The 27,564-nt window shown below is 63.1% G+C and overlaps 7 protein-coding genes across 7 annotated transcripts in view; 4 read left to right on the forward strand and 3 right to left on the reverse strand.

Annotated features, from left to right (window-relative positions):
• Positions 1–1,195, forward strand: part of MNEG_0209 (hypothetical protein) — a gene marked incomplete at both ends in the record, with an annotated part of 7,025 nt that extends 5,830 nt beyond the window's left edge. The window contains 3 exons of the mRNA XM_014051305.1: positions 283–461; positions 689–833; positions 1,040–1,195. Of these exons, the coding sequence (XP_013906759.1) occupies positions 283–461; positions 689–833; positions 1,040–1,195 (480 nt within the window). The remainder of the gene's footprint in view (positions 1–282; positions 462–688; positions 834–1,039) is intronic.
• A 1,798-nt stretch (positions 1,196–2,993) lies between these two features.
• Positions 2,994–6,317, reverse strand: MNEG_0210 (3-ketoacyl-CoA synthase 11; the record flags this gene model as incomplete). The annotated part of the gene is made up of 7 exons (XM_014051306.1): positions 2,994–3,301; positions 3,487–3,657; positions 3,952–4,091; positions 4,534–4,726; positions 4,879–5,252; positions 6,023–6,135; positions 6,282–6,317. The coding sequence occupies 7 exons, from the start codon at positions 6,315–6,317 to the stop codon at positions 2,994–2,996; spliced, it is 1,335 nt and encodes a 444-aa protein (XP_013906760.1).
• Positions 6,318–8,154: 1,837 nt separating this feature from the next.
• Positions 8,155–12,071, forward strand: MNEG_0211 (hypothetical protein; the record flags this gene model as incomplete). Its single annotated transcript, XM_014051307.1, has 9 exons — positions 8,155–8,271; positions 8,629–8,905; positions 9,234–9,784; positions 9,977–10,273; positions 10,471–10,605; positions 10,958–11,164; positions 11,406–11,454; positions 11,646–11,689; positions 11,916–12,071. The coding sequence occupies 9 exons, from the start codon at positions 8,155–8,157 to the stop codon at positions 12,069–12,071; spliced, it is 1,833 nt and encodes a 610-aa protein (XP_013906761.1).
• A 1,317-nt stretch (positions 12,072–13,388) lies between these two features.
• On the reverse strand, positions 13,389–18,881 carry MNEG_0212 (hypothetical protein; the record flags this gene model as incomplete). Its single annotated transcript, XM_014051308.1, has 14 exons — positions 13,389–13,974; positions 14,317–14,561; positions 14,764–14,916; positions 15,143–15,253; positions 15,499–15,649; positions 15,900–16,123; positions 16,314–16,379; positions 16,595–16,676; positions 16,971–17,089; positions 17,294–17,419; positions 17,660–17,773; positions 18,117–18,335; positions 18,594–18,647; positions 18,813–18,881. The coding sequence occupies 14 exons, from the start codon at positions 18,879–18,881 to the stop codon at positions 13,389–13,391; spliced, it is 2,319 nt and encodes a 772-aa protein (XP_013906762.1).
• A 419-nt stretch (positions 18,882–19,300) lies between these two features.
• On the forward strand, positions 19,301–20,312 carry MNEG_0213 (hypothetical protein; the record flags this gene model as incomplete). The annotated part of the gene is made up of 2 exons (XM_014051309.1): positions 19,301–19,331; positions 19,816–20,312. The coding sequence occupies 2 exons, from the start codon at positions 19,301–19,303 to the stop codon at positions 20,310–20,312; spliced, it is 528 nt and encodes a 175-aa protein (XP_013906763.1).
• Positions 20,313–21,589: 1,277 nt separating this feature from the next.
• On the reverse strand, positions 21,590–24,118 carry MNEG_0214 (hypothetical protein; the record flags this gene model as incomplete). The annotated part of the gene is made up of 6 exons (XM_014051310.1): positions 21,590–21,715; positions 21,895–22,284; positions 22,643–22,711; positions 22,965–23,183; positions 23,582–23,703; positions 23,980–24,118. 6 exons carry the CDS (start codon positions 24,116–24,118, stop codon positions 21,590–21,592), a joined length of 1,065 nt encoding a protein of 354 aa, XP_013906764.1.
• A 1,033-nt stretch (positions 24,119–25,151) lies between these two features.
• MNEG_0215 (dephospho-CoA kinase) lies at positions 25,152–26,302 on the forward strand (the record flags this gene model as incomplete). The annotated part of the gene is made up of 4 exons (XM_014051311.1): positions 25,152–25,280; positions 25,517–25,603; positions 25,793–25,936; positions 26,168–26,302. 4 exons carry the CDS (start codon positions 25,152–25,154, stop codon positions 26,300–26,302), a joined length of 495 nt encoding a protein of 164 aa, XP_013906765.1.
• Positions 26,303–27,564: the final 1,262 nt, after the last annotated feature.

The raw sequence follows: 27,564 nt of genomic DNA on the forward strand, positions 1-27,564 counted from the left end.
GTGTTGGGGAGTGAGGTTTTTTGGGGGGGGGGAGGGGCGGGTGACAGAGAGGATGAAGGGCAAAGCCCTGTGTGCTGGCGCCGCCCATGCGAGTGTGACCACTTCAGACGTGCAGTCCCCGGGAGGGGAGCGACGGGCTGACGTGCCTGAGCTGCCCACAATCCACGTGTTGCGCTGCACCCCCTGCACCCGCACCCCTGCACGACCTGCATACCCAGCTTGCGCAAACATCACAACCCGCATGGCCCCGCACCTCTCTGGGCCCCCACCCCTCACCCCCAGGGCCTGGACCCCGCATCGCGGCGCAACCTGTGGGACGTGGTCAAGAGCAACAAGGCCGGTCGCGGCATTGTGCTCACCACGCACTCCATGGAGGAGGCCGAGACCCTGTGCGACCGCCTGGGCATATTCGTGGACGGCCGGCTGGTCTGCATTGGCAACCCCAAGGAGATCACCAGCAGGTGGGGCCGGGACTCCCTGGCGGCTCAAAGCCCTACTCTTCCGCGTGGGCTTGTGGCCCGCCGCCCTCCCTTTCCCACTACGCGTAATGTCGAAGAGATCATGCACACGTTGTGTGTTTGTGCTCTCCATGCACTACGCAACTGCATGTGCTTGCCACACACAATCAGACCAACAACAGCCCACCTTTGGAACTGAACCATGAACCCTGAATGGTCACCCCTCCCAGGTATGGGGGCTATCTGGTGATGACACTCACAGTGGCGGGGGGCCAGGAGTCCCAGGCGCGCGCATTTGTGGAGCGGCTTGCGCCCAACGCGCGGCTCACCTACAGCGTCGGCGGCACCCTAAAGTTCGAGCTGCCCAGCGACGAGGTGTGCGCGTTGTGGGGCACTCCTGCACCCCCAGGGTCTCGAGCCAGCACTCGCACCTGCAGGGGTGATGCTACTGCACCTCCCCACACCACTCCTGGAGGGGCTGTATAACGGGGCACCTTGGCTTGGGCTATGGGCCAACACTGCCAGACGCAGCGCCTCATGCTGTCCTGTTTTCTGGGCGCCCCCCTCCACTGCAACCCCAGGTGTCGCTCAGCGGCGTATTTGCGGCGATGGCGGCGGCCAAGGCCGACAGCAGCTCGCAGCGGCTGCGCGTGCTGGACTGGGGGGTGGCCAACGCCACCCTGGAGGAGGTGTTCATCAAGTTTGCGCGCGCAATAGGGGCCAAGGCCGGGGAATGAGCGCAGCAGGCACGGTAGGCCGCGACAATCACACGCAGCGACACCGGCTGGCGGGGTCGCATCGGCGGTGCATCGCAGTCCAGCGCTCAGCTAGCGGGCCGTAGTTCCTGAAAGCGCAGCTCGCGTGTTACCGGGGCCCTGGGAGGGCTCAGTAGTTCTTATCATTGAGGAAAGGGTCCACCTTTGCAACTGTTTCGAGTTTCCTTTTCCTTAGTCTGGGACGGCAGGCTCGTTGTTGGTTGCCAGAGCGCAACTCGCTCTTTTCAGCACCAGCTCAGCCACGCACCATCCAGGGGAGCACAGCGCCACTTGCGCGGCGGGGACAAGCCCCAAAGGTGGTGAATGCTGTGATGCGTGCTCCCACGAATCATTCAGCATGAGAGCGGACAGCCCCATCCCTTGTGCTCAGCTCTTAAAGACTGCGCCATGCGGGCTAACTGGTTGGGGGCCCTGGACACCCCTACCTTGTTCTTTGGTAACGTGTGCAAAATTTTGATCTTGAATCCAAGCCTGCAGCCCTGGCGCAGCGTGGCACCAGCCAGCCGCCACGTAGGCAGGTAACACTGGCCCCCAGCATGGTGACTTGGCTCCCCCATGCATGCTCAGTCTCGTTAGCCTGCGACAGCTGCGGATCTGGGCTTGACCAGAGATGACACAGCCGTAGCAGCGGCGGCATGTTTTGAGTGCACCTCCTTCTATGCCCTGGAACCCACAACGTCGCCATGCCTTCATGTGGGTGTGTTTACACCAGGGAGCGAGGTGCTGCAGACCAAGGAGCGCGCTTCAACCCGCGGGTGGATTTGCACACCGCCCTGGCAAGACAGGGCACTGGGGCAGGGCTGGCGCCGCGCGCTGTTGGGCTGCGCAAAGCGATTGCCAACAATAATACAGAGGGGTGCTGCAAGGCCAGCGTTATCGCTGCACACAAACTTTTGCACCACCCACTCCGCCCTCATCTGAGGTGGCCGGCCGGGATCAAGAGCAGGGGGCTACTCTCCGCAAGGCAAATGGCGTGCCCGCGGCCAGCCCCCTGGTCCGTCCCCTGGCAGCCCCCGCACGACCCGTGCGTGCAGTGCACAGGGGGGGTGCGGGGGTGGCTACGAGGGTGCCCGCCGTGCATGCGGCAGGCGACTGCACTCTGACCTACACCAACAGCCTACCACGCGAATAACAATTAAGCGATCGCGGCCAAACACCAAGTGGGGAATAACAAAGCAATGCTTGCAACGGCGTGGGGGTCCCGCTCTGCTGGGCACATGAGACCTGAGATGCCCAGGGCTGCGCGCGATGCCGACAGCCAATTGCAGTCTTTGGGGGGTGGACGGGTAAACATGTGCGCATCCTGGGTGGCAGGCCATCCTGGACGGGGAGGCCCCGCAGACGCGCACCCGACACCGCCACCGGCTGGTCACAACCCCGGCCAGCACACCTCAACCCCACGAGGAGTGGGAATGGGTTTCTGGCCAGGCCAGCCTTGCGCGGGCCAAAGGCCACGAGCGGCACAAATAAAATGTTGCGGGTCGCGCATACCACTCTGCCCAGAGCACATGTTGATGAAACTAGGGCACATGTGTGCAGTTCTGGCCGCTCGCCAGGGCAAGCGCTGCGAACCCAATTGTGGAGTGCGCTTATAGCACCGGCACGCGATCGCGGCGCGGGGTGAGAGCTGTCGCAGCGCCATCCCGCACAGCAACAACTCCCCCGCTGCTGAACTGTCAGCGCCCAGCATATGAAGCTACCAGGGTGCCTGGGCGTCATGCCCTGTGCCGCCACAGGTGCGCCACGGCTGACATCACCATCAGGTCATCTTGGCGAGCTGGTCATACATGTGCGCCACATCAAAGCCCTCCCATGCCGGGTGTGCGTCCCGGATGCGCCGGTTGGCGCGCCACACCGCGCTGTTGCACTTGAAGCCGCTGCCAAAGCCGACCTGCCACACCGTGTCGCCGCGCTTGAGGCCGCGGTATGACTCAATGTAGGCGAGGCAGTACCAGATGCTGCTGCTGCTGACGTTGCCGAAGCGGAAGAGCGAGGCGCGGCTGGGCTCCACGGTCTCGCGGCCCAGGGTCAGCTGCTTCTCAATCTCATCAATCACCGCGCGGCCGCCTTCACGTCAGAGGGTTATGGTGGGGTTTGGGGCGTACAGGGGTCGGTGTGAGACGAGGCCAGGCTCCAGGCTCGCAGGAATTGTGGGAATCAGGGCTCTGTCATGTGGGGGGCGCTGCGATCGAGGTTGCAGGCGCACCCCCCACTGTGGCTGGCCTGTTAGATGAAATGCCCATGCCGCGCACCTGTGTGGATGCAGATGTGGTTGAAGGCCTTCTTGAAGTTGGGCACGTACGCCTTGACCCTCTTGGAGCCGTACACCTTGCGAGCCAGCATGTTGGCGGCAAACAGCAGCTGCTCGGTCACTGGCAGCACCTTGGGGCCGAGGGTGGTGATGTTGGTCTTCAGGGCCATGCCTGAGAGGGAGGAGAATTGAAGGATGACAGAGGGATGAGCAAAGGGTCGCGCACGAGGTGGCCGTCAGCACGGCGGCCATCACTGATGCTCCTGAACCAGCTCACTGGAGTGAGGGGTTTTTGTGTACCTGGGGCAGGGGAACCCCTCCTCATTGGCTGCATCTGACTTGAGTGGCCTGACACACCGCCATCGACATCTGAACCGTGCCCATTGTTATTGCCAGCTCACCTGCAAGTCCAAGATGCCCCAGCCCCCGAGCCACAGCCCCACCCATCCCGCTGCAGGTGCCTCACCTGCAACGCCCATGAGCTCCTTGGCCAGGCGGATGCCCCTCACGCCCGCCTCGTCCTCCACCTCAAACACGCAGTTGAAGGCCGCGTCGTTGGCTGCCAGGTTGGTGCGCACCACGTGCTGCAGCTCATACTTGGAGCGCCTAGGTTTTTAGGGGGTTTTTTTGTCGAAGGGGGGTGCGAGTGGAAGCAGTGAAGGGGGAGGGGGTGCGAGTGGAAGGTGAGGGAAGGGGCTCAGCTATCAGCCACACGCATGCAGCTGACCACGCCCGGCTTCAAAAATGTTTGGAATCTGTTGCTGATTGTGTCTGTTGCAGCTCTGCAAACTTCGACAAGCCTTTAACGCCATTGGTGTCACTGCCAACGCTGAGGCTGCTGCAGCACTGCCACACTCCGCCCCACACCCCTCCCGGCCACCGCTGTTGGTTTCACTGGCCTTTGATTGCTTCTTTGCTGCCACCGCTGCCACTGTCACTGCACAAGCTTCCAGCAATGCCGCTGCTGCTGCATCTGCTGTTCCTGCGACTGTTGGATGTGCGGAGGCGTGTTGTGGCCCACCATAGCGCGCAGCCCGCTCCCCCTCACCGGCTGTCTTTCCGCTTGTTGGAGAGCAGCAGCGCGGCGCCACCGACGCGGAAGATGGTATTGGTGACCAGCATGCCGCGGTTTGTCCCCGGGTACCAGTTGTAGGTGAGGTTCTCCGTTGACACCACCAGGGCGTAGGTGTTGGGGTAGATCTCCAGCATCTGGCGCGCCAGGTCGGCCGCGATGACGCCGGCTGCGGTAGGGATGAGTGACCCGGCGACACGCGTCGGGCGGGTGTGGTGAGCGCAGGCGCGCGTGCCTCCAGGAGCGGCGCAGCTAACGGACTCAGGATATGGCCGACTCGCGTGCAAGGACATGCGAGACGATTGACAGTTTCCAGCCCACCTGAGCAGCCCATGCCCCCGAGGTTGTAGTTGATGGTGTTGGATCCCATCCCAAAGTGGTTCATGATGGTCGCGCTGAGGGACGGCGTGGTGTTGAACAGGCTGCTGTTGGTGATGACCACGCCGATCTGCTTGGGGCTGACATTGACCTTGTTGAGCAGGTCCTTGACCGCGCCAAACGCGACAGACTCGAACTCGAAGCGGCAGGATGCCATTGTCAGGTCCATGGGCACGTTGGTGAGCGACGGGGGCGCGTAGGTCTCGTCACCAAGGCCGCTGCGCGCCAGGACCTTTGACATGAACTGCAGCGACTCGGGGCCAAAGTTATTGGTGGAGGCCACGATCACGTCGTACTCCTTCTTGGACACCTTCCAGCTGGAGTGGTGCGAGTTTTGGCGGGGAGGTGGTGGATTATAGCGGAGGGGTCAAGACAGGGCTATGAGTAAGCACCAGAGGGAGAGGAACATGACTACTAGTGTGTGTGTGTGTGAGTGAGTGTGCGCGTGCATGTGTTTGTGTGGAGAAAGTTTGCACACAAGAGCAGTTGGTGCAGACCTGTGTGCTGACACCCACAGTGTGCTCAAGGGTGTGCGCATGCCTACAGCTTGCATGGCTGCCTTGGAAGGTCGCGTCAAAAGCTGGACTCATACACTGTGCTTCAAGCCAAACCGTCACTGCTGAGCTGACCCGCTGCCAACCCATAAGGGCCAATCTGCCAGCATTACAACTACATGCTGTGCTGCCTGGGCCCTATGCAGCACCTGCCGTCAACACTCAGCCATAGTCTGAGTGAGTAATCAAGCTGCTTTCGCCATGATAGAATTTTCCACGCAGCCCCTGTCAGCCCCCCCTGTGGTTTGCGCCGCTGCAGGTGCTGAGCGCCGTTCAGACGCCAGTGCTTGGGCCTTCATGCCTCCTCCTCATATGACAACTATCATCGAGATGGCACCGCCTGGGCCTAATCGCGCGATATCAGCAGAATTTGCGCCCCAGAAATGTCTTGAAGTTCTCGCAAGGCCAGAGCGATGTGTCTGAGGTCTGTGTCTGCCGATGCAGCAAATTTTGCCTGGCAGCTTTTGCTTGCCAGGTGTGTGTGCGTGACCAACCGCCGCATGTGAAGCAGGTGCCTGGCACGAACTGATTACCTGTCAGGCGCTCGGTAGACCGAGTAGTCCACTAGAAACACACGGCGGCGCGTCACCAGGCGCCACAGAAGAGCGCCCGCCAAAAGTAGCGCCGCCGCGCACGCCACCATGGCCTGCGCGAAACCAAGAGAGCGCACGCTCGAGCTGCCGCCTGTTCACCGCTGGTGCTGGCACCGACACAAATACATTTCCTGCATGTGTCACCCGCAACTTTCTAATTTTACGGGCTCGCTCGCGCCGAAAAACGCCGTTGCCTCACCGGCTCTGCCTGGAGAAATGCCCGGAGAACCGCCATCAACTCCTTGCCATTTGGAAGTAAACCCTACGTTGATGTCAAATAAAACATGTCAGCGGAGGTCCCGCTGTGTGCTGAAGCGCTGCTGCAAAAACTACTTACCTCAAGCACTGCTGCTATAGGCCCCATTCCTGTGTTCAAAGAAGTCCAAGGGGGTTGTTGCACCCTTTTTACACGTTTTAGAGCGTGCTGGACCAGGGCCGTGCCGATCCACCAAGCTGCTCAGTACGCAACGGTCTGTGCGGGGCGCGGACTGATATTGAAATCGATTTCGAAATGATCATAAGCAGATTGGTCTTGCGCCGCGCCCTTCCTCAAGCGTTGCGGCGGTGCCGTGCATTCGTTGCACTTGTGCACCTGCGCAGCAGCCGCGCTGCTGGCCGTGTCGAAGCCGCGCGCTAACGAGGCTCTTGACACTCTTTCCTCTGATAAGACGCGTACATATACATGAAAAGCTCTGCCCCACACCTTGATACGATGTCTGAACTGCCTGTTTAATGGTATTGAATGGTGGTCTTTGCTGTAGCAGTGTCACCAGCTCGAGCTGTGGTTGTCTTCGGGTGTGCTGCCGCTCTGCGCACGTGTGACCTCGCCCAGACGTAGTTGGTGATGGCTGTCCGCTTTTCCAACACGTCGCTCACGCAATGATGTGCCGGGCGGCGGGCGGTGCTATGCACCAGGCGCCGCTTGCAGGCAATGCGCTTGCAGGGCCCCTTCACAGCGCAACTGCGTGGTACAAGCTTGATAAACCTGTCTGTAAAGAGACATCAGGGAGTTCCAAGCTTGGTGTTCATCCAGTTGTGAGCGTTGTACCGGGGGGGGGGGGAGAGCCCGGAAAGTTACTGGCGCAGCCAATCAGGAAACGCCCAAAACCCTGGCATGCTTTGGACGTTGAGAGATATTTGTATGCAGAGTTAATCATGGATCATCTTAGCCTGAGGCTGTGACCTCATGCAAGAGCAGCCCATGTATGCCAGCCAGCCAAGTCTTGGAGGCGGCTGACTCACTTGTGCTGGAAGTTGAAATACATTGGGTGAATACATCTGGTGTCCTTATGCAATAGGTTGAAAGGGGGCGCAGAAGGTTGCGCGGCATTGAACAATTGTTTCATCGGGTACCATATGTATCGGCCTTGTCTATCAACTCATACCAAGAATCCGTGCTATGCATGATGCATGCCTGCGGAACTTGCATGTGCGCTGCCAGATGTCCAGCGCGTGTCACCGCCAGGACGGGCGCAGGTTGCATGTCAGCAGCGAAAAGGCCACAGGCGCAGGCGCGTGCCGCTTGGCACAAGCCCGCCATCCTGACACCTTGCGGCCAGATAACAGCACACTCCCGGCCTGCCCGCATGTCAGCTGGCGGCACGCACCCTGCTACATGTGCTGGCGTGCCCATACACGATTTTCGGCGAGCCTGTGAGTAAAGTCGCAGGACGCATCCCTCGATGCGTTGCGTCGTGGTGAGCTTTGTTCAGGTAATCACCTGGACCCATCTTGTCAACCCATCAATGCAATGGTCAACCAGTAACACGACTGTGCCTGGGCGGCGAAGGAGGATGTTTTACAGAAATAGCCGATTTTCTAGTGTGACATACAGAAGTTGTGACCTAGCCTCGTTTTGGTGGGGTAATCCTCCATGCCATTTTTTCGGCTGTGTACGCTTGGTTCATGGTCCTTCTGCCGGGACCTTCATGATTGTTTAATCACTTGTTGGTTTCAACTGCAACACCGTTGATACTTTAGATACGCCGAGTCGCGCACTTGTCAAGCAAGGTGCCCACCAGCCTGCGCCGCGGCGGTGCTAGACACGGAGCGCGCGAAGCAATCATATAACTATGACGCCAGAAGAACGAGAGCGCGTTGTGGTGTTTGGGGTGCTTGCCGCGTTCGGCGCACTTGCCCACGTGCTACACGGCGTCCCGGTGATCAAGTGCGTCCTCTTATGTGTCCTGGTGAGCCCCGCAAAGCAGCACAATTGCTGTGACATACATGGAGGCAACAGGAACATGTCGGCGCTTTCGGCGCAGCGCTGACATGGGGCGTGTGCCGTCGCACTAGCTGGTCCCGGACGGCTCTGCTCATCTTGGAATGGCCAGCCACACACAGCCCCATTTTGGGCCCACAGCCGCCTCACAGCAGTCGCGCAAAGAAGCCACTAGCATGTGTGGTGATGGAGCATTCCATGCTCCGCCTCTCGGCATCCGCCTCAGCTGCTCTCCGCCAGCTCCGCCCCCGCCTCCTCACACTTTGCGCGGTTGTCACCAGTGCAAGCGCTTCGCGCCGCCGCCGCCACCGCCGCCCCCGCGCAGGCGCTGCTGGTGGTGCTGTTCACCAACCCCTACGCGCGCTGGCGCTACCGTCACATCCCCGGCCCCGCGTACCGCCCGCTGGTCGGCAACCTGCCGGATATCATCGCGGAGGGCAGCCACGCCCTGTTTGAGAGGTGCCGCGCGCAGTACGGCCCCGTCTTCAAGGTCTGGTTTGGCGCGCGGCCCTGGGTGGTGGTCGCCGACGCGGACATGGGGCGGCGCGCCAACTACCGCCTGCTCAACCGGCCGTTTGGGTTCACCAACCCCCTCGCCAGAGGTGGGCTAAGGCGCGGGCGCGATGGCCCCCTGCCGCCACTGCTTTTTGCTAGGCGAGGTGGTGTGCGACGCTGTGCTGCTGCCAGGCGGCACGCCAGCAGCTGCAGCGCGTGGCTTGTGGCGCACCGCTCATACTTTCTGAGCCGAATTGCGTTGTCGCACGCCACCAGGCTCCAGCCGATGGCAGCGGCGACGCCCGCTGCTTTGCCGCCTGCCACTGCGCCCGGCGGCTCACCGGCACAGAGCTCACCCCAACAAATCCCTCCCCCCTCCCTATCCTCCCCCATCCCGCCGGACCCCTCCTCCCCCCCCCCTCACACCTCCACCAGGGGAGGTGCTGCGGTCAGTGATGGAGGGCCTGTTCCTCAGCCGCGACGGGATGTGGTCCATGCTGCGCAAGGTGTGGCAGCCCACCTTCCACTCGGAGTCCCTCCACGGCTACGCCCCAGTCATGGCGTCTGAGACGCGCCGCCTGGTGGCCCGACTGCGCGGGCTGGCCGCGGCGCAGGAGGGCGACGCGGCAGGGAGCGGCGCGCCCGCCATCAACATCTGGAGGGAGGTCGGGCGCATGACAATGTCTGTCGTGGGGTCGACCGCGTACGGCGTTGACTTTGACCTGCTGGCCCAGGAGGAGGGGCAGGGGGGCTCGGTGGGGCAGGAGGCGGCCCAGCCTGGGCAGGGGGACGGCGCCCCTGCACGCATGCGCAGCAGGTCCGGCGGAGCTGCGCTGGTCCAGGCCGCGGCGGACATGTTTGAGTGCAGCGAGATTGGCAACGCGACGCGGTACCTGGTGGCGGCGCACCTGATGCCGGTGCTGGTACCGGTGCTGCAGCTGCTGGTGGCGGTGTTCCCTGATGCGCGCTACAAGCGCCTTGTCCACGTGAGGGCAGGGGGGGGGGAGGACACAACCGGCGAAAACAACCATAAAAAATTGTCGCACGCGTGTTTGTTGTTGCAAAATTGTCGTCGCAAAAGACCTGGGATCGGGATATTTGCACCAGCCGGTTGGCAGTTTTGACGTCCTGGCGTGCTGCACCCAGCTCCTGCCTTCACGCATGCCGCCCTCCAACAGGCCCGCAAGACCCTGAAGAGCACCAGCCTGTCATTGATCAGCGACACACGCGCCCACCAGGCGCGCCAGCAGCAGCAGCAGCAGCAGCAGCACGCCGCGCAGAGTGGCGCCGCCAGCCCCGTCGTCCCCTCCTCACCGCAGGCCGGGCCCTCGGCCTCCGCCGCCCACCGCCCCGTGGGCGTGTCGCCCGGCAGCTTCCTGGGGCTGCTGCTGGCGGCGCGCGACCAGGAGGGCCACGCCCTCAGCGACAGGCAGATGGCGGCGCAGGCCAACGTGTTCACGCTCGCAGGATACGAGGTGGGCCGGGCGCGCTGCTGCTTCATATTGTGTTGCGCCGCCCACCACGCTGCAGCAGGGGTGCTTGGGAAATGCTGCCGTTCCTGGCGCGGGCGGGGGCACACCACCACTGGTCAATCCTCTCAGGCAGCGTCCGGCATCCCTTCAAACTTATCTCAAGCCCATGCATCCTCGGCACCCCTGCACATCCCCTCCAGACCACGGCCAACACGCTGTCGTACGCCATCTACTGCCTGGCAGCCCACCCCGAGGCCCAGGCCAGGGTGCTGGCTGAGCTGGACGCCCTGGGGGGGCCCGCGGGGCGCGAGGTCACCGTGGACGACCTGGACCACGTGAGAGGGGGACAGAGATGGCGGCTCAGGGGCGTGTTTTTTTGTTTGTGTATGTGTGTGTGTGTGTGTGTGTGTGTGTGTGTGTGTGTGTGTGTGTGTGTGTGTGTACCCGCGCCTGCGCAAGCATGCGCGTGTGCGTGTGCGTTTGGAGGAGTAACGGGTTGAATGTTTCGAAACGGCTGAGGGCGCTGAGCCTAAACCTCGCTGCTGGGACTTGTCATTAGCTGCAGGGCTGCCGCCGGGCGTCAGCAGCGTTGCAGGGGCTTTCGTCGCTCAACGATGCAGCGACTCTGGCAGACGGCACCCTGGCAGGCGCGCCCCTTACTTACATCCCAAACCCTGTTGGACGCAGCTGCCCTACACCGCCGCCGTGGTGGACGAGGCGCTGCGCCTCTACCCCCCCGGCGCCTCCACCATGCGCGAGGCGCGCGGCGCCATTGAGCTGGGGGGCTATGCCATCCCTGACGGCGCCACGGTGGTGGTGGCCACCTACTCCATCCAGCGGGACCCCGCATACTGGCCCAAGGCGGACGCCTTCCTGCCAGAGCGCTGGATCAAGGTGCGCGCGCGTGCGCGTCTGGATGTGGGGGTGTGTGCGTGCGTGTGTGACCACCGTACACATGTGTCGTCTGGGGCTGTGCCGGGCATCCAGCAGGCGTGCTTGTCAAACGTGATTTATTGCCGCGTGCTGGCCTCGTGCCATTCTCGGCAAGAGCATGCTGCCGGCCATTTCCACACACACCCTCCGACACCCCCTCCCTTTCCTCACACCCCCCTTTCACCCTCTCACACAACACAAGGGCCACGAGGACCTGGCGGCTACCAACCCCAACGCGTACCTGCCCTTCGGTGAGGCGCCCCAAAGCAGCTGCCTTCTAGAGTCAGCAGGTCTCCCCTGGGAAGGCATTATTACAGTCAAAGCCCACCGAACGACCATGCAGCTTGTCGCACACACCCCTGATGATTTGCCGTCTAGGCATTATTGCCAGGGCTGACGCTGCTCCTCTGCACAACACACCGGCGCAAACCCTCCCTCCCAGGCTCGGGCGCGCGTATGTGCATCGGGTACCGTTTCGCCCTGCAGGTGATCCCGCCATCATTGCCTGTGCTGCCCATGGCTCACCCCAGGCCTCCGTGTGTGGCACCGCTCGCGCTCACGCGTTTCAATCAGCCAAATCAGCCAAGCACTGCCCCACCCGTGAGGATCGTCATGCGGTCGCAGCTGCGGCATTTTTGCATCATGTAATCACGCGCGATCCCTGTCGGCAACAGCCCTGCCTTGCAACGATTCGGCCCCCTCATCCCTGCAGGAGGCGCGCCTCACGCTGGCCCAGCTGTACCGCAACTTCACCTTTGAGCTGGCGCCCGGACAGGTGCCCCTGCGCGTGCGCACGGGCATCACCATGTCGCCCGCGGAGGGCGTCTTTGTGCGCGTGGTGCCGCGCAGCGCCGCGCCATCGGCTTGAGAGGTGGGCCGCTTTGTGGTGAGGCGGCTGCGCCCCGCTGCAATGCGTTGATGGTAGACCTGGCGCACCCAGGGCATCAGTGGCTCATGGATTGGCTGCCAAGAAGCAGAGACGTGTTCACTTTCGGCCGATCACAATCCCAGCTTTGTCGTCTTGCTTTGCAAGGCGCCTTGCGGGCTCATTTCGTTCGAGTCTGCCGGAGGGGGGGTGAGGTATTGACGCCACATTGCGGAACAGTGCTGGTGGAACTGTGCTGGTGAGGGAGGGCGGATTACGCAAATGATGGCAGCACTGACGATTGTCGGCGCTGCTGGAACGCAAGGGAGTTTGCTGCATCGGCACAGCACTCCTGCGTTGCTGATTGTTGAGGCGCAATGCCACTGGTGTTGCACATAGTGTGTGTTTGTGTGAGGGCAAGCCGTCGGCCGTGGTTAGTTTGTTTACTGCTGGAGCCCCTCACCCCACGGCCACTGTGTTCCTGGTGATGACGCGTTCTCAGGGACGCTCCTGCAGTGGTCTTCAAGTCATTATCAAATTTTTGTGCAAAGCGGCACCCGGGCAAAGCACTGCTCTGTGCCACACCATCCCTCGTCACGGCACCCCACCATCCCATGGGGTGTGGCTTGTGTAGCCCTCCCATCCATCACCTTACAATCTGTCAACCCCTCTGGCAGACAGCCCAGCCAGAGTGTTTCAATGAGACTTGCGTTCTTATCATCACCACCCCACCCCACACAAGCCCAGCGCCACAACCAGGGCTGACCAGGGCGTGTGCTGTGCAATGCTTCTGTATAGCTGTATGTTGCTGTTTGGGTGTCTGGCTGTAAAACAACAACATTCCTGTCACAAGGGCGTGCCACTTTGGCGCGTTACAGTTTTGTCCGCGCGCACATGCATCACAGGCCTCTGCCCAACCCCTCAGGATCACAGTGCAGCGCTGCAGCACAGGCAAGATCAACCCAGAAAGACCCAGAGCAAAGCCCAGTCCTAGGCACACCGGCAGTAAAGGCGCCAATAGAGGTTTCTCCTTGTCAAGGACACCACACCCGTCAAACTAGTCTACTTGAGCAAGGTGCCAGCTGCCAAGACCGTTAGCAGGGCCGTGAGTCATCCTGAAAAGCTGCGGGATGAGTCTGTGTGCAAGGCAGCAAATTGGACCGGCAGTGCAGCCGCCTGGCCTTGTGCCGTCAGCGAGACGTGGCCGCTCAGCACGGCCGAGTACGTCCCGGCGCTGTCAAAGCATATCGTTTGGGCCGCTGTCTGGTGTCGTTCGTACAAGTCTTGACCAGCGGGCCGCACGCCGAGCGCATGCAGCGCTCAAAACTGCGGCTGCGGGATGCGAGAACCGCCCCGCCCAGCCGACGGCGGCGTCCCAGCCGCTGCGGCGTGCGCGCCCTGGTCGCCCCCGCGCGCAGAAGGCGGCGAGGCGGCCGCCGCCTGCTTGCTGCCGCCGGTCTGTGCCACAAGGCGGCGGTACATGTCCCCAATACCCTGGTCCTCGCCCCTTGCGCCAGGGCCGCCGCCCTCCTGGCTGCCGCAACCGCCGCCCCTGGCGTGGCCGCCGCCCGGCACATCCGGCGTGGGTGTGCGCACGCCGTGCGCCGCCGCGCCGCCGTCGCTGGTCGTGGCCGCGGCGGCGGCCTCGGCGGCCACTGTGGCGGCCTCGAGGGTGGGGACGCTCTGCTGCAGCGGGGAACGGTTGAAAATGTCGGCCAGGCGGGCGCTGGCGGCGGGCCCCCTGGGTGTCGCGCCCGGCGCCGCCGCCGGCGTGCGCGTGGCGCTCGGAGGGGGCGTGCGGGCGCCGGGGGGTGGGGTGCGCGCGCCTGCCCGTGAGGGAGTGGCCTTCACGGCCAGCTGGCCGCTGCTGCGCATCACTTGGGCCTGCTCGCGCCCTGTCGCGCCCCTGGAAGTGGGATTGTGTGTGTGCGCGCGTGCGTGTGTGTGAGTCGTCTGTGTGCGCGAATTCGTGTGTGGGGGGTGCGTCTGCATGGGCCCATGCTGTGGGGCCAAGGACAGCAGAGGCCACACGAGTGCCGAGGGTGCTCAGGACGGCTGAGGAGGCAGATGTGCAGAGTTGCTGCCACCCTGGCTGGTGCAGCCCTGTCGGGACGGCATAGCCATGCAGGCTGCCCCTCCCTTTGGCCTCTGCCCTGTCCCTAGCCCACACTCTCACAGTTGTGCGCGCGTGCGCGCACACATACACACACGCACGCAAACCCACGTGCAGGTGCACGTCCACACGCACCCGCCCACGATGGCGATGGAGTGACGCTCCTGCAGTTGCCGCGTGGAGATGCCCTTTGGCAGCGGCGTCCGCGGAGCGCCCTGGGCCGGCGCCGACGCCGCCGACCCCAGGCGCCCTGTGGGCGTGGGCGAGGGAGCGGCGGAGGCGGGGGCGGGGGCGGGGCCGGCCTGGCGGCGTGCGGCGCTCTTGGCCACCTTCTCCTGCGCGAGGAAGTCCAGCCGCTGCTCCAGCTCCTCCAGGAGAGCCTTTCATTCGGGGAGGGGGGGAAGGGGGCGGATGATGAGCGTGACGTCCGATGCAGTGCAACGCGCGAGAGCGGGTCCACGGCTTCGCCGCATAAAGCTGCGCCGCGCGCAAGAGCCCCATGCCTGCACGCCCCTCTCTGGAGCAGGCCTCCATCGCGCATCCGACAGTCCGCCTGCCGTGGCCCCGCCCCCCCCCCCTCACGTCGTAGTCGCGGCCGTCATAGAGGAAGGGCGCGCCCTCGGTCTCGCGCCACTCCGCCAGGCCGCGCCGCACCGCCCCCGACATGGCGGGCAGCCTCTCGCGCATCTTCTGGGCCTTGATGGCGCGCTGCAGCTTCTTGTTGGCGTCGCGGCCCTGGGGCAACAAACGGGTGGGAGGGGTGAGGATCTGTGGCACGAAGGTGCAGGTGAGATGCGCCTGGGAGCCCTGCGCTCACCCGCTTTCCCGGCCGAGCCCTTGACCTGCAACGGCAGATGCGCAATACACACACGCACGCACGCACAACACACACACACACACACACACACACACACACACGCATACACGCACGCACGCCCACGCCCTGGCACTCGGGCTGCACCTTGTAGCGCGCCTCGTCCGCCTCAAATGCGCACAGCCAGGCCTCCTCGCGCCGCGCCTCCTCCACCTCGTTGATGCCGCTGATGATGGCGGAGCGCTTGGCAGCCACCACCTGCGGAAATGCGGCGCAGCGCAGGCGCACCCAACGCAGATCAACTGGTTGACGGTAGCCAGCGAGAGCCACTCATGTGGCGGCGGGCCCCGCAGCACGGCAGCTGGTGCAGCGCAGTGCCTCACGCTCGCATCCGCAATATAGGTCGCCCTCCATCACGCCAGCCACAGCAACCCCACCGATAGCCCCAAGGGTCATCCCTTCAACACCCCTGCCCTGCCAGGCCAAATCCCCGGGCGCCTCACCTGCACCTCTGACAGCATGCGCACGAGCTTGGTCAGCAGGTCGGCCGCGGCCCCGGGGGAGCGGCCCTGGGGCGCGTTGAGGGCTGCGATGCAGGGCCCCAGGCCGCCTGGCGGCGCGATGTGCGTCTCGGCGCACAGGTCAATGAGTTCCCTGGCGGCAGGGGAAAGGAGGGACGCGCGAGAGCGGGTGAGTGTGGTGTTGTGTCGAGGGTTGATCCAACACATCGATCGACCCGCAGGGTGCGCAGGGTGAGTGGGTTTGGATTGGTGCCTGGGCTGTACCCAGGTGACACCACATTGCAGTGCACACGCCGTGCACAGCAGCCAGCCAGCGCACCGCCTGCCCGCACACCCAGGCGCAGCTCAAGTCCCCGCCCAGCCTCGACCCCCGCCGCCCCCACCTGGCCTTGGCGTTGACGATCTCCAGCATCTGCGCCACCTTGGCCTCCTCGCACCGCCGCACCTCGGCCATGCACTTCTCAAGGCTGCGCGTGTGCAGCCGCAGCGGGCCGCCCATCAGCCGAGACAGGGCCGCGCGCTCGTGGGCGTCGGGGCTCACGCCGCAGGCGTCCCACAGGGAGTGCAGGATCGCCATCAGCTCGGACGCGTGGGCAGAGCGCTGGGCCTGCGGGGGTGCGGCGCGGCGGCGCCACGGTCAGCAACTTCGCACGAGCCGACCTTAAGGCTGGATCTGTCTTTGGGACGTGGCGCTGAGAGCCAAGGGGCGCGGCTGCACCATCGAAATCCCTAGTCAGCCATACAGAGAAAGCGGCGACGGCCAGCAGGCCGCGCGAAGTCATTGGCACCGGCCCCACTTTGAGGTTGCCCAGGGCGTCCAGCTTCTGGTGCAGCCGCGCCATGGTCTCATCACTCAGGTCGACCTGGCAGTGTGCAGGGCGGGCGCGAGGGGCGGTCGGGCAACAGCAGCATGCGGATCGTGCCTTCCAGCCGCACCTGCCAGGTCAGGAACGCGCAAGCGCACACGGTGCACGCCGACGGCTGCTGCTCAAAATTCCACACGCCATGCGGTGCCCTCCTGCCGGTATCAATATGATTGCTAGGAGCAGACCCGCGCCCTGACCCCCGGCCTGGCCACCTGCGATGAGCTGCCTGGGGGTGCGGCCGCGCTGCCTGCCAGCTTGTACACATCCCGCAGCACCTGGCGCGCAGTGGAGTCCCTGCAGCACGGGGCCCAGTCACGCCATGAACCAGTCAGCGCTGGCCGCTGGACGCTGCAGCCCCCGCCCACTGCCCACTCTCTGTCTGGCAGGACACGACGCAGCTGCAGCTCTACTCATGCACTAGTCAACACACGCCCCAGAGCCCGCCCCTGTTTCCACAGCGACCCACCACCTGCCTCTGGGGTGATCCTGTCGTGCCCTTTGTCCCCCTACCAGCTGACGGCGACACCCTCCCGGTTCCCTGACCAACCCTCATCTCCCCACCAGTGCGCTCCCCCCCTTCCCCCTCACCCCAGCAGGGCCAGGCTGCCGTGGACCTCCGCCAACGCCAGCTCAGCCTCCTCCCCCACCTCGCTGCACACACCCCGCAGCTGCTGCGTCATCACGCCCAGCCGCTCCTCGCGGCGCTCCTGGTTACGAGGGGCGTACATGGCGCGGCGCGCGAGGTGTGGGCATGCAGAACGGGAATGCCCAGCGCTACGATCCCGATGTCTGCGCACTCAAATGTGGCTGACTCACACCCCTTCCCCCGTCTCAACGTGACACACATTGAGATCCTCCCGCCCTCTAGGAACCAACCACTCCACCCTCCAGTGAACCAACCACCCCTGCACCTTCTCTGCCCGCAGCTTGTCCAGCTCCAGCCGCAGGTACTCGATGGTGGCGCGGCTAATATTGGGCCGCTCCGGGGCAGCCGGCTGTGCGCGGCCTATCTGAGCGCGCGCCTGCCGCAGAAGGGCCTGCGGTTGCAAGGGATGGGCACCGGGTGGGCAAGTGGCCGCCCAGGGGCCTCAGCCATGCGCAACCCAAAAGCCTCAGTGCAGGCGAGATCCCGCGAAACGTTGGCCTGGCGGACTGCACGACTTGCGCCTTGTCCTGGGCAGCTGGTCTCAAGGCCCCACTAGCACCTTCTGCTACATCCAGTGGCCCCCAACCCTGCGCGACGCCCATTCAAACCCTATCTTCGATTAATCCCGCACCTGCAGCTCGTCGTACTCCCCCAGCCTCTGCAGCCGGCAGTTGCGCCAGTACGCCGCCTTCTGCAGCACCTCCCCGCGCCACGCGCACAGCGTCTTGTGCACGCGCTCCTCGCCCTGGCCATTCAGAGGTTTGACGGGATGGGGCGGCCGGGGTGTGGTGCCAACATGCGGGTGCTGATGGCACCTCGATCGCTGCTAGTGGTGCAGCGGCGCCGGCAGCAGCAGCAGCAGAAGCAGCAGCAGCAGCAGCAGCAGCAGCAGAAGCAGCAGCAGCAGCAGCAGCAGCATCGGCAGCAGCAGCAGCAGCGGCGGCGGCAGCAGCAGCAGCAGCAGCAGCAGCAGCACCAGCTGCGCCACTGCCCCGTCGGGTTTGTCACAGAACAACAGATGGCACCCGACACCCCCAACCCCGGTCATTTCCCGCCCCGCAAGCCCCAGACCCAGGTGCGCGCCCCACCTTGAGCTGGTCGAGCTCCGCCTGCGCGCCCCGCCGCATGACGTCATCCCCCAGCTCTTCCTTGATGCCCGCAATCTCCCGCAGCGCCTCCTCAACCTCCCCCCTCAGCCGCTGCTGCTTCGCCTCCGCGGCGGCGACGGCCTCCTCCCAGACCAAGTGGGCGCGCGATATGATGTCCTCGAGCACGGCCACCTGCTGGGCTTGGGGCAGCTCGATATCCTGTTGGGGCCGGGGAAGGAGCAAGTGCAGGTGAGCAAGGATTGGACGCGTGGACCACCTGCCCGTCTCCGCACATGCGCAACTGTGCAGCAGTGAGAGGGCAGACCGGACAAGCAGACGTGTCTCGACAACACTGATTGGTGCACAGCGTAATGACGCCGCTGCGCGCCTCCTCGTCGGGTTGGCAGTGGGGCGAGCGCATGGGGCCAACGCTTGGACGGCAGCAGGGACAGGCCACGTCCCGTTGAGTAAGCCCACCTGCCAGACCTCTTGCAGCCGCACCAGGCTGCTGCGGCTGCTCTGGGCGTAAGCCTGCGCAGCGGAACAGGGAGGGGTGTTTGACTGCGCAGTGCGGGTGGTGATCATGCGCAGCTGTTCCCAGGCCCCGATCCGCGCACAGCTGCTGCTGGCTATTTCTAGCGCGTTGTAGTACCAGAGCACGGCTGTGCAGGCCTCCAGCGGCTCGCTGCACCGCACCTCTGCAGCAGCGCGAACCAGGTTGATGTGCGGGGTCGCCAACGGCGACGGCGGGGGCTGCTGCAGCATGGCTGGAGCCTCCCACCAGCCCGGTATATCGCGGATTGAATGCTCCTAGACCTAATCAGAGCTGCCACAGCTGAGAACAGTGATTGGGTGCCTCGATGTTGACTTCTGGGCTAGTGAGCGCTCGGCCAGCGGCAAGCACGATCACTGCGCATTGCAATCCGAAATATAGCTCTTCAAGGGTCGGGGGAAACGGAAGGGGACCCCTGCTAGCTCCCTGGGCTGCTCGGGCGGGGTGCAGCAGCTTCTCCCTTCATACTGTGCAAGGTCGCCCAGACGTTCGCGAGCCACGGAAACTTGCCCTTGCACCCCACCAGGTCTGCCTATAATTTCCGAGCGCTGTCGCCATCGTCTTTCTTCCCGCGAGTTTCACGCGATCAGCGTGCCCTGATCTGAATACCACACCGTCTAGCACTGAGCACATGCAGCTTCAGACCAGCTCTGTCGGTGCAGGTGGGGCGCGGCCCTGCTTTGGACCGCGCTTAAGGCCCACCCTCGCACTTCGGCCCTTTGCACGAGCCAGGGCTCACAAGGACGACGAACCGGGCGCTTCAGGTACGCTTTTGCCGTTCGTTGGTACCCGAAGCTGAGCCGCAGCTTGGCGTGCGCGGCGTGAATGGATCTTGGCGATGTGTAGGACGCACGTGGCGCGCATGCAGTGTGGGGCGCGAGCGGTGGCGTGAGGCCGTGAGACCAGCGATTTGTAATTGGCAACCTTCTGTACGGGCCAGGAAAATTGGGCGCGCCTGCAGGCGTAGAGCGGTGTATCCGCGGCAATCGACATGCCGCCACTCGCCCGGCTTCACATCGCTGCCTCCTGCCAGCGGCACACGCTTGCAGGCGCAGGTCATGGAATTTCGCCTCCACAGGCACGAAAGCCCGCCCTCCTCCCCCTTGTTGACAGCATTGTACCCTCCTGAACTACCAACCCATGCAGAGCGGTCGTATGAAGACCTGTTCAAGGACGAGATTGCTCGGCGAGGGCTCAACGGCGGCGGCGTGACGTCATCGAGCCCCGCCGGCACCACATCCTCCCGCAACCGTACCGGCAGCAGCAGCAGCAGCCAAAGCAGCAATCCCTTCCAGCAGCCGACGCCTCGCGGCTCAATCCCTGGCAGCCGCAGCCGGGAGGGGCCATCCTCCGGAGACGTGGACCGCGAGTCTGGGCAGCGCGAGCGCTCTATCGCGATGGTCAATGAGGGCCTGGAGGGCCTCATCCCCCGCGCTTCACAGCTGCTGCAGCTGGGCGGCAGCGTCTTTCTGGCATTCGCGCCCTTCATCCTCGCCATCTCCCTGCTGTTCAGCGGCATATACTTTGTGTTTGGCGACTCGTTTGTGCACGGCGGCCAGGTGGGTAAGGGGCTTCCGGCCTACATCGACGCTGAGGCGCTGCTGGCAGAGCCCACGGTTGATCCGCGCATCCCATACATGTGATGTGCGGGCGGTGCTGCACACTCAAGTCAATGCTTTCAGTGGTGGCCGGTGGTGTTTTGCACATGGAGCAGCGCTGGGGCAGCAGGCTGTAAGGTGCTGCGCTTGGCTGTTGGCTGTCGCCTCTCTTTTTTCGAGTTGTTGGGGAACGCACGCCCTGGGCTTCAAGCCGCTGGCTTTGGCAAATGCAGTCGCCGTGCTGGTGTGATGTTTTGGTCCGCATGCTGCGTCAACTCCCATGAGTTGGCCGCCGGGGCCCCTGCACCCTGTGCCGCGTCCTACGTTTGTTTGTGGTCTGTCCCGCCACTTTTCGTTTCCACTGACCAAGCAGCGTGCGCACCATCATGATGAGGGTGCAGGCAATTCGCGCTTTGCTGTACTGTTGCGCAGCGCCGGCTGTAAAGCTTGGAGCTTGTACAGTACACGTCATTTCGGCTGGTGTCTGCGCCATGGATGCAATCCTCCCCTGTAATCACAAGGCTTGACGCTGTGTTGTCGTCTTGAGATTGAGAGCATAGTCGCAGGCAGACTCGCCGATGGCGCGCAGATGTGCAATTGAAGCATGTCTACTTCTGTTGCACAGCGCTGGCAATGTTGAGATATGGCTCCTGCAGCTGGGCGCGACCTGAAGGAGCGAAGGTCTCTGGAAAGCCGAGAAAAAGCACACAGCACAATCGCACTTGTCGCAGTGCAGCAAGAAGGGTGACTGCAGCCAGTCAAAACGCATCAAACACGCGTGTGGCAGCCCCACCATCCTCCTGCCCTTTACGCAAGACAGGTGCACGTGCTGTAGGCCGTGCTTGGAAGCGCTGCCACCGTGCCAAGCTGCATTTCCGCCAAGCGCTGAACAGGCAGCATCTCCACTGGCTGGTGCCGATTGGCGGTTGAGGCCCAGGTGCAGCAAATGATGCAGTGGTGGGCACCAAGACAAGATCAGCACCACACCTGTGAACACGGCCGGCACTTCGGCGCAACCAAGTTTTTCTGTTGAGAGCGATTTAGTGAGGCGGCCCCGTACTTTGCCGTGGCATTGTGTTGCTGCTGTTTGGGACTATGCACGCCGCCAACCGTGAGATGACTGCCACTACTGGTTACAACAGCCCGTCGTCAGGGACCTCTCTGTGATACGTGCGATGGCGATGCGTAGCGTGCAACAACGCTACCAGCAGTCGAATGCGGCTGCTGATGCGACCACGCCCCACGAGCGTGTGGAGCAAGCTGCCCCTCTGCTACTATCCTACTCTAGCCGCTGAAGCCCTCCAGACGTCCTTCGCCACTGGTCATCCCTTCAGTGAGTAGCCCTTGCCCTTGAAGGCCTGAAACTTGGGGGCTTCCGGCTCCTTGGGCTCCTCAGCCGGAGCAGCCGCGGGCGCCGCAGGGGCCGGCGCGCCGCCTTGCTGCTGCAACTGCAAGCGGGCGTTCGAGCAGGAGGTGCACGTGCTGGATGCACTGGGCCACGCCCAGTACATGGACCTGCCGCACACGCATAGGCCCTTCCACCATCAAAGCGCAAGCCGTTGGGTCCTCAGAGCCTGCAGCGCCCCAAAGATAATCCCTGCTGCGCATCCCCCATCCTGCCCCCCACCTTTTCCCGCTGCAGCTTGTCCAGCAGGCGGTTGCCCGTGCTCACAAACGTCCCTGCCTTGGACCGCGGCCCGCCGTCACCCCCGCTGCTACCGGTCCCGCCGGCTGGCTTGCTGCCGCCGCCGCTTGTGCTCGCACCCGCTGCTGCTCCAGCAGCGGCCGCCCGCGCGGCAGCGGCCGCCGCCGGGCCTCCCGCGGGTGAGGGAGAGCTGCTGGCCGCCTTACCGTCGAGCCGCCGCCCCTGGCCCACAAACGCCGTGAACGCAGGCTGCTGCTCCTGCTCCTCCTCAGGCGCGGGGCCGGCGGCAGCAGCGGGAGCGGGTTGTGGGGCGGGGGCGGGTGGGGGCACGCGCTGCGGCTCCTTGTAGTCCTTGGGTGCCTCAAACTCCACCTGCATGGGGGCAGGGCCCGGTGCAAGGCTGGAGTTGTGAAAAATATTTGAATAGCCTCTTAGCAGCCCGTGCATGCGGAGCCATGGCAGCCTGTGCATGTGGGGCTCTGTTTGTGCGCTTGCGCAAAGGCTCACACGCGCGCGCGCACGCGCACGCGCACGCGCACGCACACGCACACACACGTGCACACACACACACACACACACACACAATACACGTGTAGTGTAATTTGGTTCACCGTGTGTGGGGTTGCTCGTAGCCCACTCTGTGCTCTCCCATCCCATATCGCTTGCTCCCACCCTCATACTTGCAAGGCTGAATGTGTGTTCAGGCTCACCCAGCCTCCCTGCCCCTCACCTGGCAGTCTGTCTCGATAATGGAGATGGCTTCGGCAGGTTTGGCCTCGCGCACCTCAATTTCGTAGTCCTGGCAGGTTGGACGAGGGAAGGAACACAAGAGGAGGGGTCCAAAAACCAGGCAGTGATTGGTTGAAACTGCGCAAGGTCGTAGCCCCAGGACAAGCAGAGCCGCAAACAGAGGCTGTCCCTGTCCTTGTCGGCAGGACCTTGAGATGTGACATTTTGGACGCCCTGCCGCCTCGTCCCTGCACGGCTGCAGGATAGGTCGACCTGGTCCACCTCTAACCCAGGTCATCCCACCACACCCCACGCCACCCCACCCCACAACCGCAGACCTTGTTGTTGTAGTGGAACACGAAACAGTCATTGACCGTGAGGCAGCTGTAGCTGCGTAGGGTGCGCTCCAGCACGGCTTTGGGGTTTGAGATGTCAAGGAAGTCGGAGGTCACAGGCTGCAGCTTCACGTAGGAGCCCTTGGGCAGGGAGATGTTGCGGAACTTGACGGCCTGGCCCTCCGTCAAAAGCAGGTTCTGCATCATCTGTTGAAGGGGGGCGAGCGCACGGCTTGCGTGGGGCGTGCGTGCGTGCATGCACACAGGGTTGTGCACCAACGTGCGCGGAAGTTCGACTGGCGACTGCATCACCTGTCGTCGGTGCCCCTCCGCCGCCGAATTCACTGCCATTGCGTTTTTGTAATTCCACCTTAAGCACAAAGTTTTCTGGGTACAGGTTCCCTGGCTGGGTCCCTGGCCGGCCAGAGACCTTGCAATCGGGCGTGCATGACGGCTTGATATGCCGTGAGCGCAATCAAGCGCAATTGACACCGCTGCCAGTGGCGCGCCAGCCACTGCGCTCGTGCCGTCTGACAACAATCCGCTTGCCTTGCTCGCACCACCGCATCCAGCCGACACACATACACCAGCTACATGCCGCTCACCCAGCGCGGCAGGTAGACATGGCCTTCCTGCGCAATGAACTCCAGCACGCCACAATGTGTGAAGCGTCCCGTGGCACCATTCTCCACCTTGAACAGCATGGGGTACTCAATGTGCAGGGACGCTGCAAAGGTGCGCGCGCCATGGTGGAGGCGAGGGTAACGGGAATGGGGTTGAGGGCCGAGGAACGATGCGGATGGTGACACTCGTCGTCCATAGCGCAATTGTCGCCGCCCAGCTTCTTGCAGGAATGATCAGCTGCTGTGGTGCTTGTAACACACCTCCCAGAGGAACCGCCCTTGCAGCAGCTGCGAACGAACGGCTTGCATCCTCCCCGCTGCATGGATGCAGCGAGCAGCGGTAGCACCCACGCAGCGGTGACGCCCCTGCCGCGGCTCACCCAGCCGGTCGAGCGCTGAGGGTGGAAGGATCACTTTGTCGCCGTACTCGGCGCTCTGCTTGTCGATGAAGGCGAGCGGGAACGCCCGATAGGTCGCCTCGAAGTGGCCCCCCATCATGGGCTCATAGAAGTTGAACATCGCTGCTCACTACTATCTGTTGTGACTGCCTATTCAAAACGAGCCCTGAGGGTGCAAAGCGAGCCTGATCAGCACAAAGCACGGGCGTGCCCTCCTGCGGACACTTCAGGCTCAGCCTAGGGCGAACGCTTTGCTCGTGGTGCAATGGGAATAATTGAATAAGCTCGGCGGGTGATCAGATCATGCGTCTCTTCACATACATCATCTGTACTAATCGAGAGGCACGCATGGAATTGAAGTATACCCGTTAGATCCAGGTTGTACGCTATGCATTTTGCATACGTTTATGTCAATGCGTCAGGTGACTGTATGCACACCATAGCTGACGGTGTCGCCCACTGTCCAGAGCAAAGCGCTGCTGACGCACACCAAGCCTGCCCGTGCTGCACCCAGCTGCGCGCTCAACCTCGACGCATGGGCAGGGCAAGCGCTATCACCACCATCACAACCTGCTTGGAAGGCGGTGCCGCGGCACAGGAGGCCAAGCAATGCGGATCGTTGGCCTGACTGGCGGGATCGCGTGCGGAAAGAGCACAGTGTCCTCGGCGCTGCAGCGCCACGGGCTGCCGCTCATCGACTGCGATAAGATCGCCCACGACGTCTGCGCCAAGGTGATGATTGGGGTGGCTTGCCAATGAGGGGACTGTGAGGTGGGGCTTGCAGCGCAGAACCAGCACGGTGCTCTACATCTGCACACACCGCCTTGCGTGTGCGCAATTCCAGGGCAGATGGGGCTACCGGCGAGTCGTGGCGGCCTTCGGCAGCGACATCTTGGGGCAATATGGTGAATTTACTGTATGTGATGGTGACTTGACTGCTGCACCCTCGGGTACCATACATGTTGGCCAGCCGCATGCCCACGCGTTGTGTTGTCTCGCCGGGCAGAAGTAGCAGCCCCTTCCCCCAGGGTGCACACCTCCCTCCGCCTCTTTTCGTCTTTTAGAATCATCACACTTGACCCAGCCCATACACACTTTGGACTCAAACCTGCCACCTGCCACCTGTCCCCTGGGCAGGCGAGCTGGACAGGGAGATGATTGCCAGGCTGGTCTTCATCGACGATGCTGGGCGCCGCCGCCTCAACGCCGCCACGCACCTGCCCGTGGCGATGGAGATCGTGCGACAGCTGATTTCTTGCTGGCTGCGCATGCGGCTGGTTGTGGTGCGCACCAGGAGGGGAAGGTGTTCAATGGCTGCACAAGCGCTGACGACTGCCCAAAGCTGTGACCTCTAGTAAAGGCTGCTCCGCAAGCCAGCCAGCCGGCTGTCCTCTCTGGCCCCCAAATCGACCTGAGCCAAGCTCCCCCCACACACAAGGGGCATTGCAGCACCGCTGCTGCCTTATTCCCCGCACGCTGACCTTGTCCACACCCAACTGTGCCCCTCGCGCTTACGCAGGTGATGGACATGCCGCTGCTGTTTGAGACAGGCAGCCACAAGCTGACTCGCCCGCGGGTCCTGGTGGCGGCAGACCCCGACCATCAGGTGGAGGGTGCAGGGCAGGGAGAGGGGGCTTAGACGCGTGGTCGGCCATGGACACGTGGCGCTTAGCCTGGAACATGTTTGTGACAAAGGCTGCATGCGTGTTAGCCGGGCCTGAAGCATTCAACAGTTGGAATAAGGTGCGGCCCTCTTGAGGCGCGCTTGCCCGCGTGGCCTCGCGCGCGCCCGCAGCTGCGACGTCTGAAGGAGCGCGACGGCAGCAGCGAGGCGGATGCGCGTGCGCGGATGGCGGCACAGATGCCCCTCGAGGCCAAGGCCCGGCTGGCTGACGTGGTGCTGGACAACAACGGCTCCCTGGAGGCCCTGGAGCGGCAGGTGGGCGGACGGTGGCGCGGCCTTTGACGCGGTGCATAGGACAGCAGACACGGGCACCCTTGGCCTTGCATTCGACCCTGGCATGAATGCTTGGTGGTGGACCGCGACCTTATTGTTGCATCGATGCTGCTGCAATAGCACCGTCGTTGTGCCGGTGTCTTGCAGTTGCGCGTAGAAAATAGGACCACGCCTGACCAACAGCTGGATGGGTCCACCAACACCCTGAACTAGGTGGACCAACTAGCAAGGCGGCTGCGGCGCGGGGCACTGCTGCCGGGGCTGCTGACATCGCCCTGCGCCCTGATGCTCTGCCTGGCAGCTGCATGGTCCTGGGGACCGCGCCTGCTGACTGCGCTCTTCAAGTGAGCAGCGCTTGATGTATGCCACCTTTATTGCCAGGTCAATACCAAAAACATTACATGTATGCTTGTAACATTGAAAAATTGTGATTGATTTGAGTAGTTTGGATTTCGTCCAGTCGCAAACCGTCAAATCAAGGTGACAGTCAAAGCCCGCAAGCGCGCTTGCCGATGCGTATGCGGATGCTCACGCACATGCATACGCACACAAGTATTTGCGTGCATGCATCCTAGCTTTCTCCGTCCACAAGCAGCCCCAGTCGTGAAGCTCAGCGCAGGTCAGGCGGTGCCGGCCTCGCCATCAGGGCGCCGCACTGAGCATCGACATGCGACAGGGTGACATGCACGGATTGACGTCAAGCAGCAGTGCAGATGCGTGGGGCCTACATACACAAGGCAGCAGGCAGAGTCAAAAGACAAAATTCAGGAAGCATTGGGGCGAAAGTGCTGACATTAAGCAACGATGATGGTTGAGAATCTGTATGGACCGAATGCTGTTGTGGGCGCCTGTTCTGGCAGGACAGAAGGCAAGCAGATGCCGCCCAGGGCTTCGCACCATTGCTGCGCCCTGCGCAACAGCCTCCGCGGCTGGGATGCCCCGCCGCGGCCGCCCAGGCACCATCGGCGGCGTCTACGCCACCCCCATGCTTAACGCGCCCGAGGCCGCGATGCCTCTGAGGATCTTGAGCCGCCCAAAAAGTGTCTGGAAGGCGATCTCGAGTTGAGGGTTATCGACCGAGCTCCCAACCAGGATGACTGCGTTGATGTCATCTTTTGCAACCAGGGCATAACCCAGCATCTGCAATTATGGGGTGATGGGATTGTACGGTCACTCAAGCTGCGCCAATGCCAGAATGCTGGAGCTCTCAGGTGCCTGGCGTGCCCATTGAGCTATGCTCATATATCGTGCCTTAGATCAGGCCTATGGCAGACGCTTTGGCCCACGGCACGGCTTCCCAGCTAGGACCTTGGAACCTCAAACCTACCATAACTAGGTTGGGTAGTTGTGATTCCCATTCAACACAGCAGTAATCAACCAACCTCCCTTACCAACCGCGCCCAGTCACCTTGACCAATGTGCTGATGACCCTGTCTTCCAGCAAGTTGGCGGCATCCCCACCGACATTCTCTGCGCTGCCGCCGTCGCTGTCATTGCCGCCTACGGTTCTGGTTGTCTCAGCCCTGTCCGTCACGCTGGTCTTGAAATTGGGGTCGATGGACTGGGTGATGACTTCATAGGCACCTGCAATGGGTTGGATGCCGGACGGA

This window comes from Monoraphidium neglectum, assembly GCF_000611645.1.
Source record: "Monoraphidium neglectum strain SAG 48.87 unplaced genomic scaffold scaffold00015, whole genome shotgun sequence".
NCBI classification, from domain to species: domain Eukaryota; kingdom Viridiplantae; phylum Chlorophyta; class Chlorophyceae; order Sphaeropleales; family Selenastraceae; genus Monoraphidium; species Monoraphidium neglectum.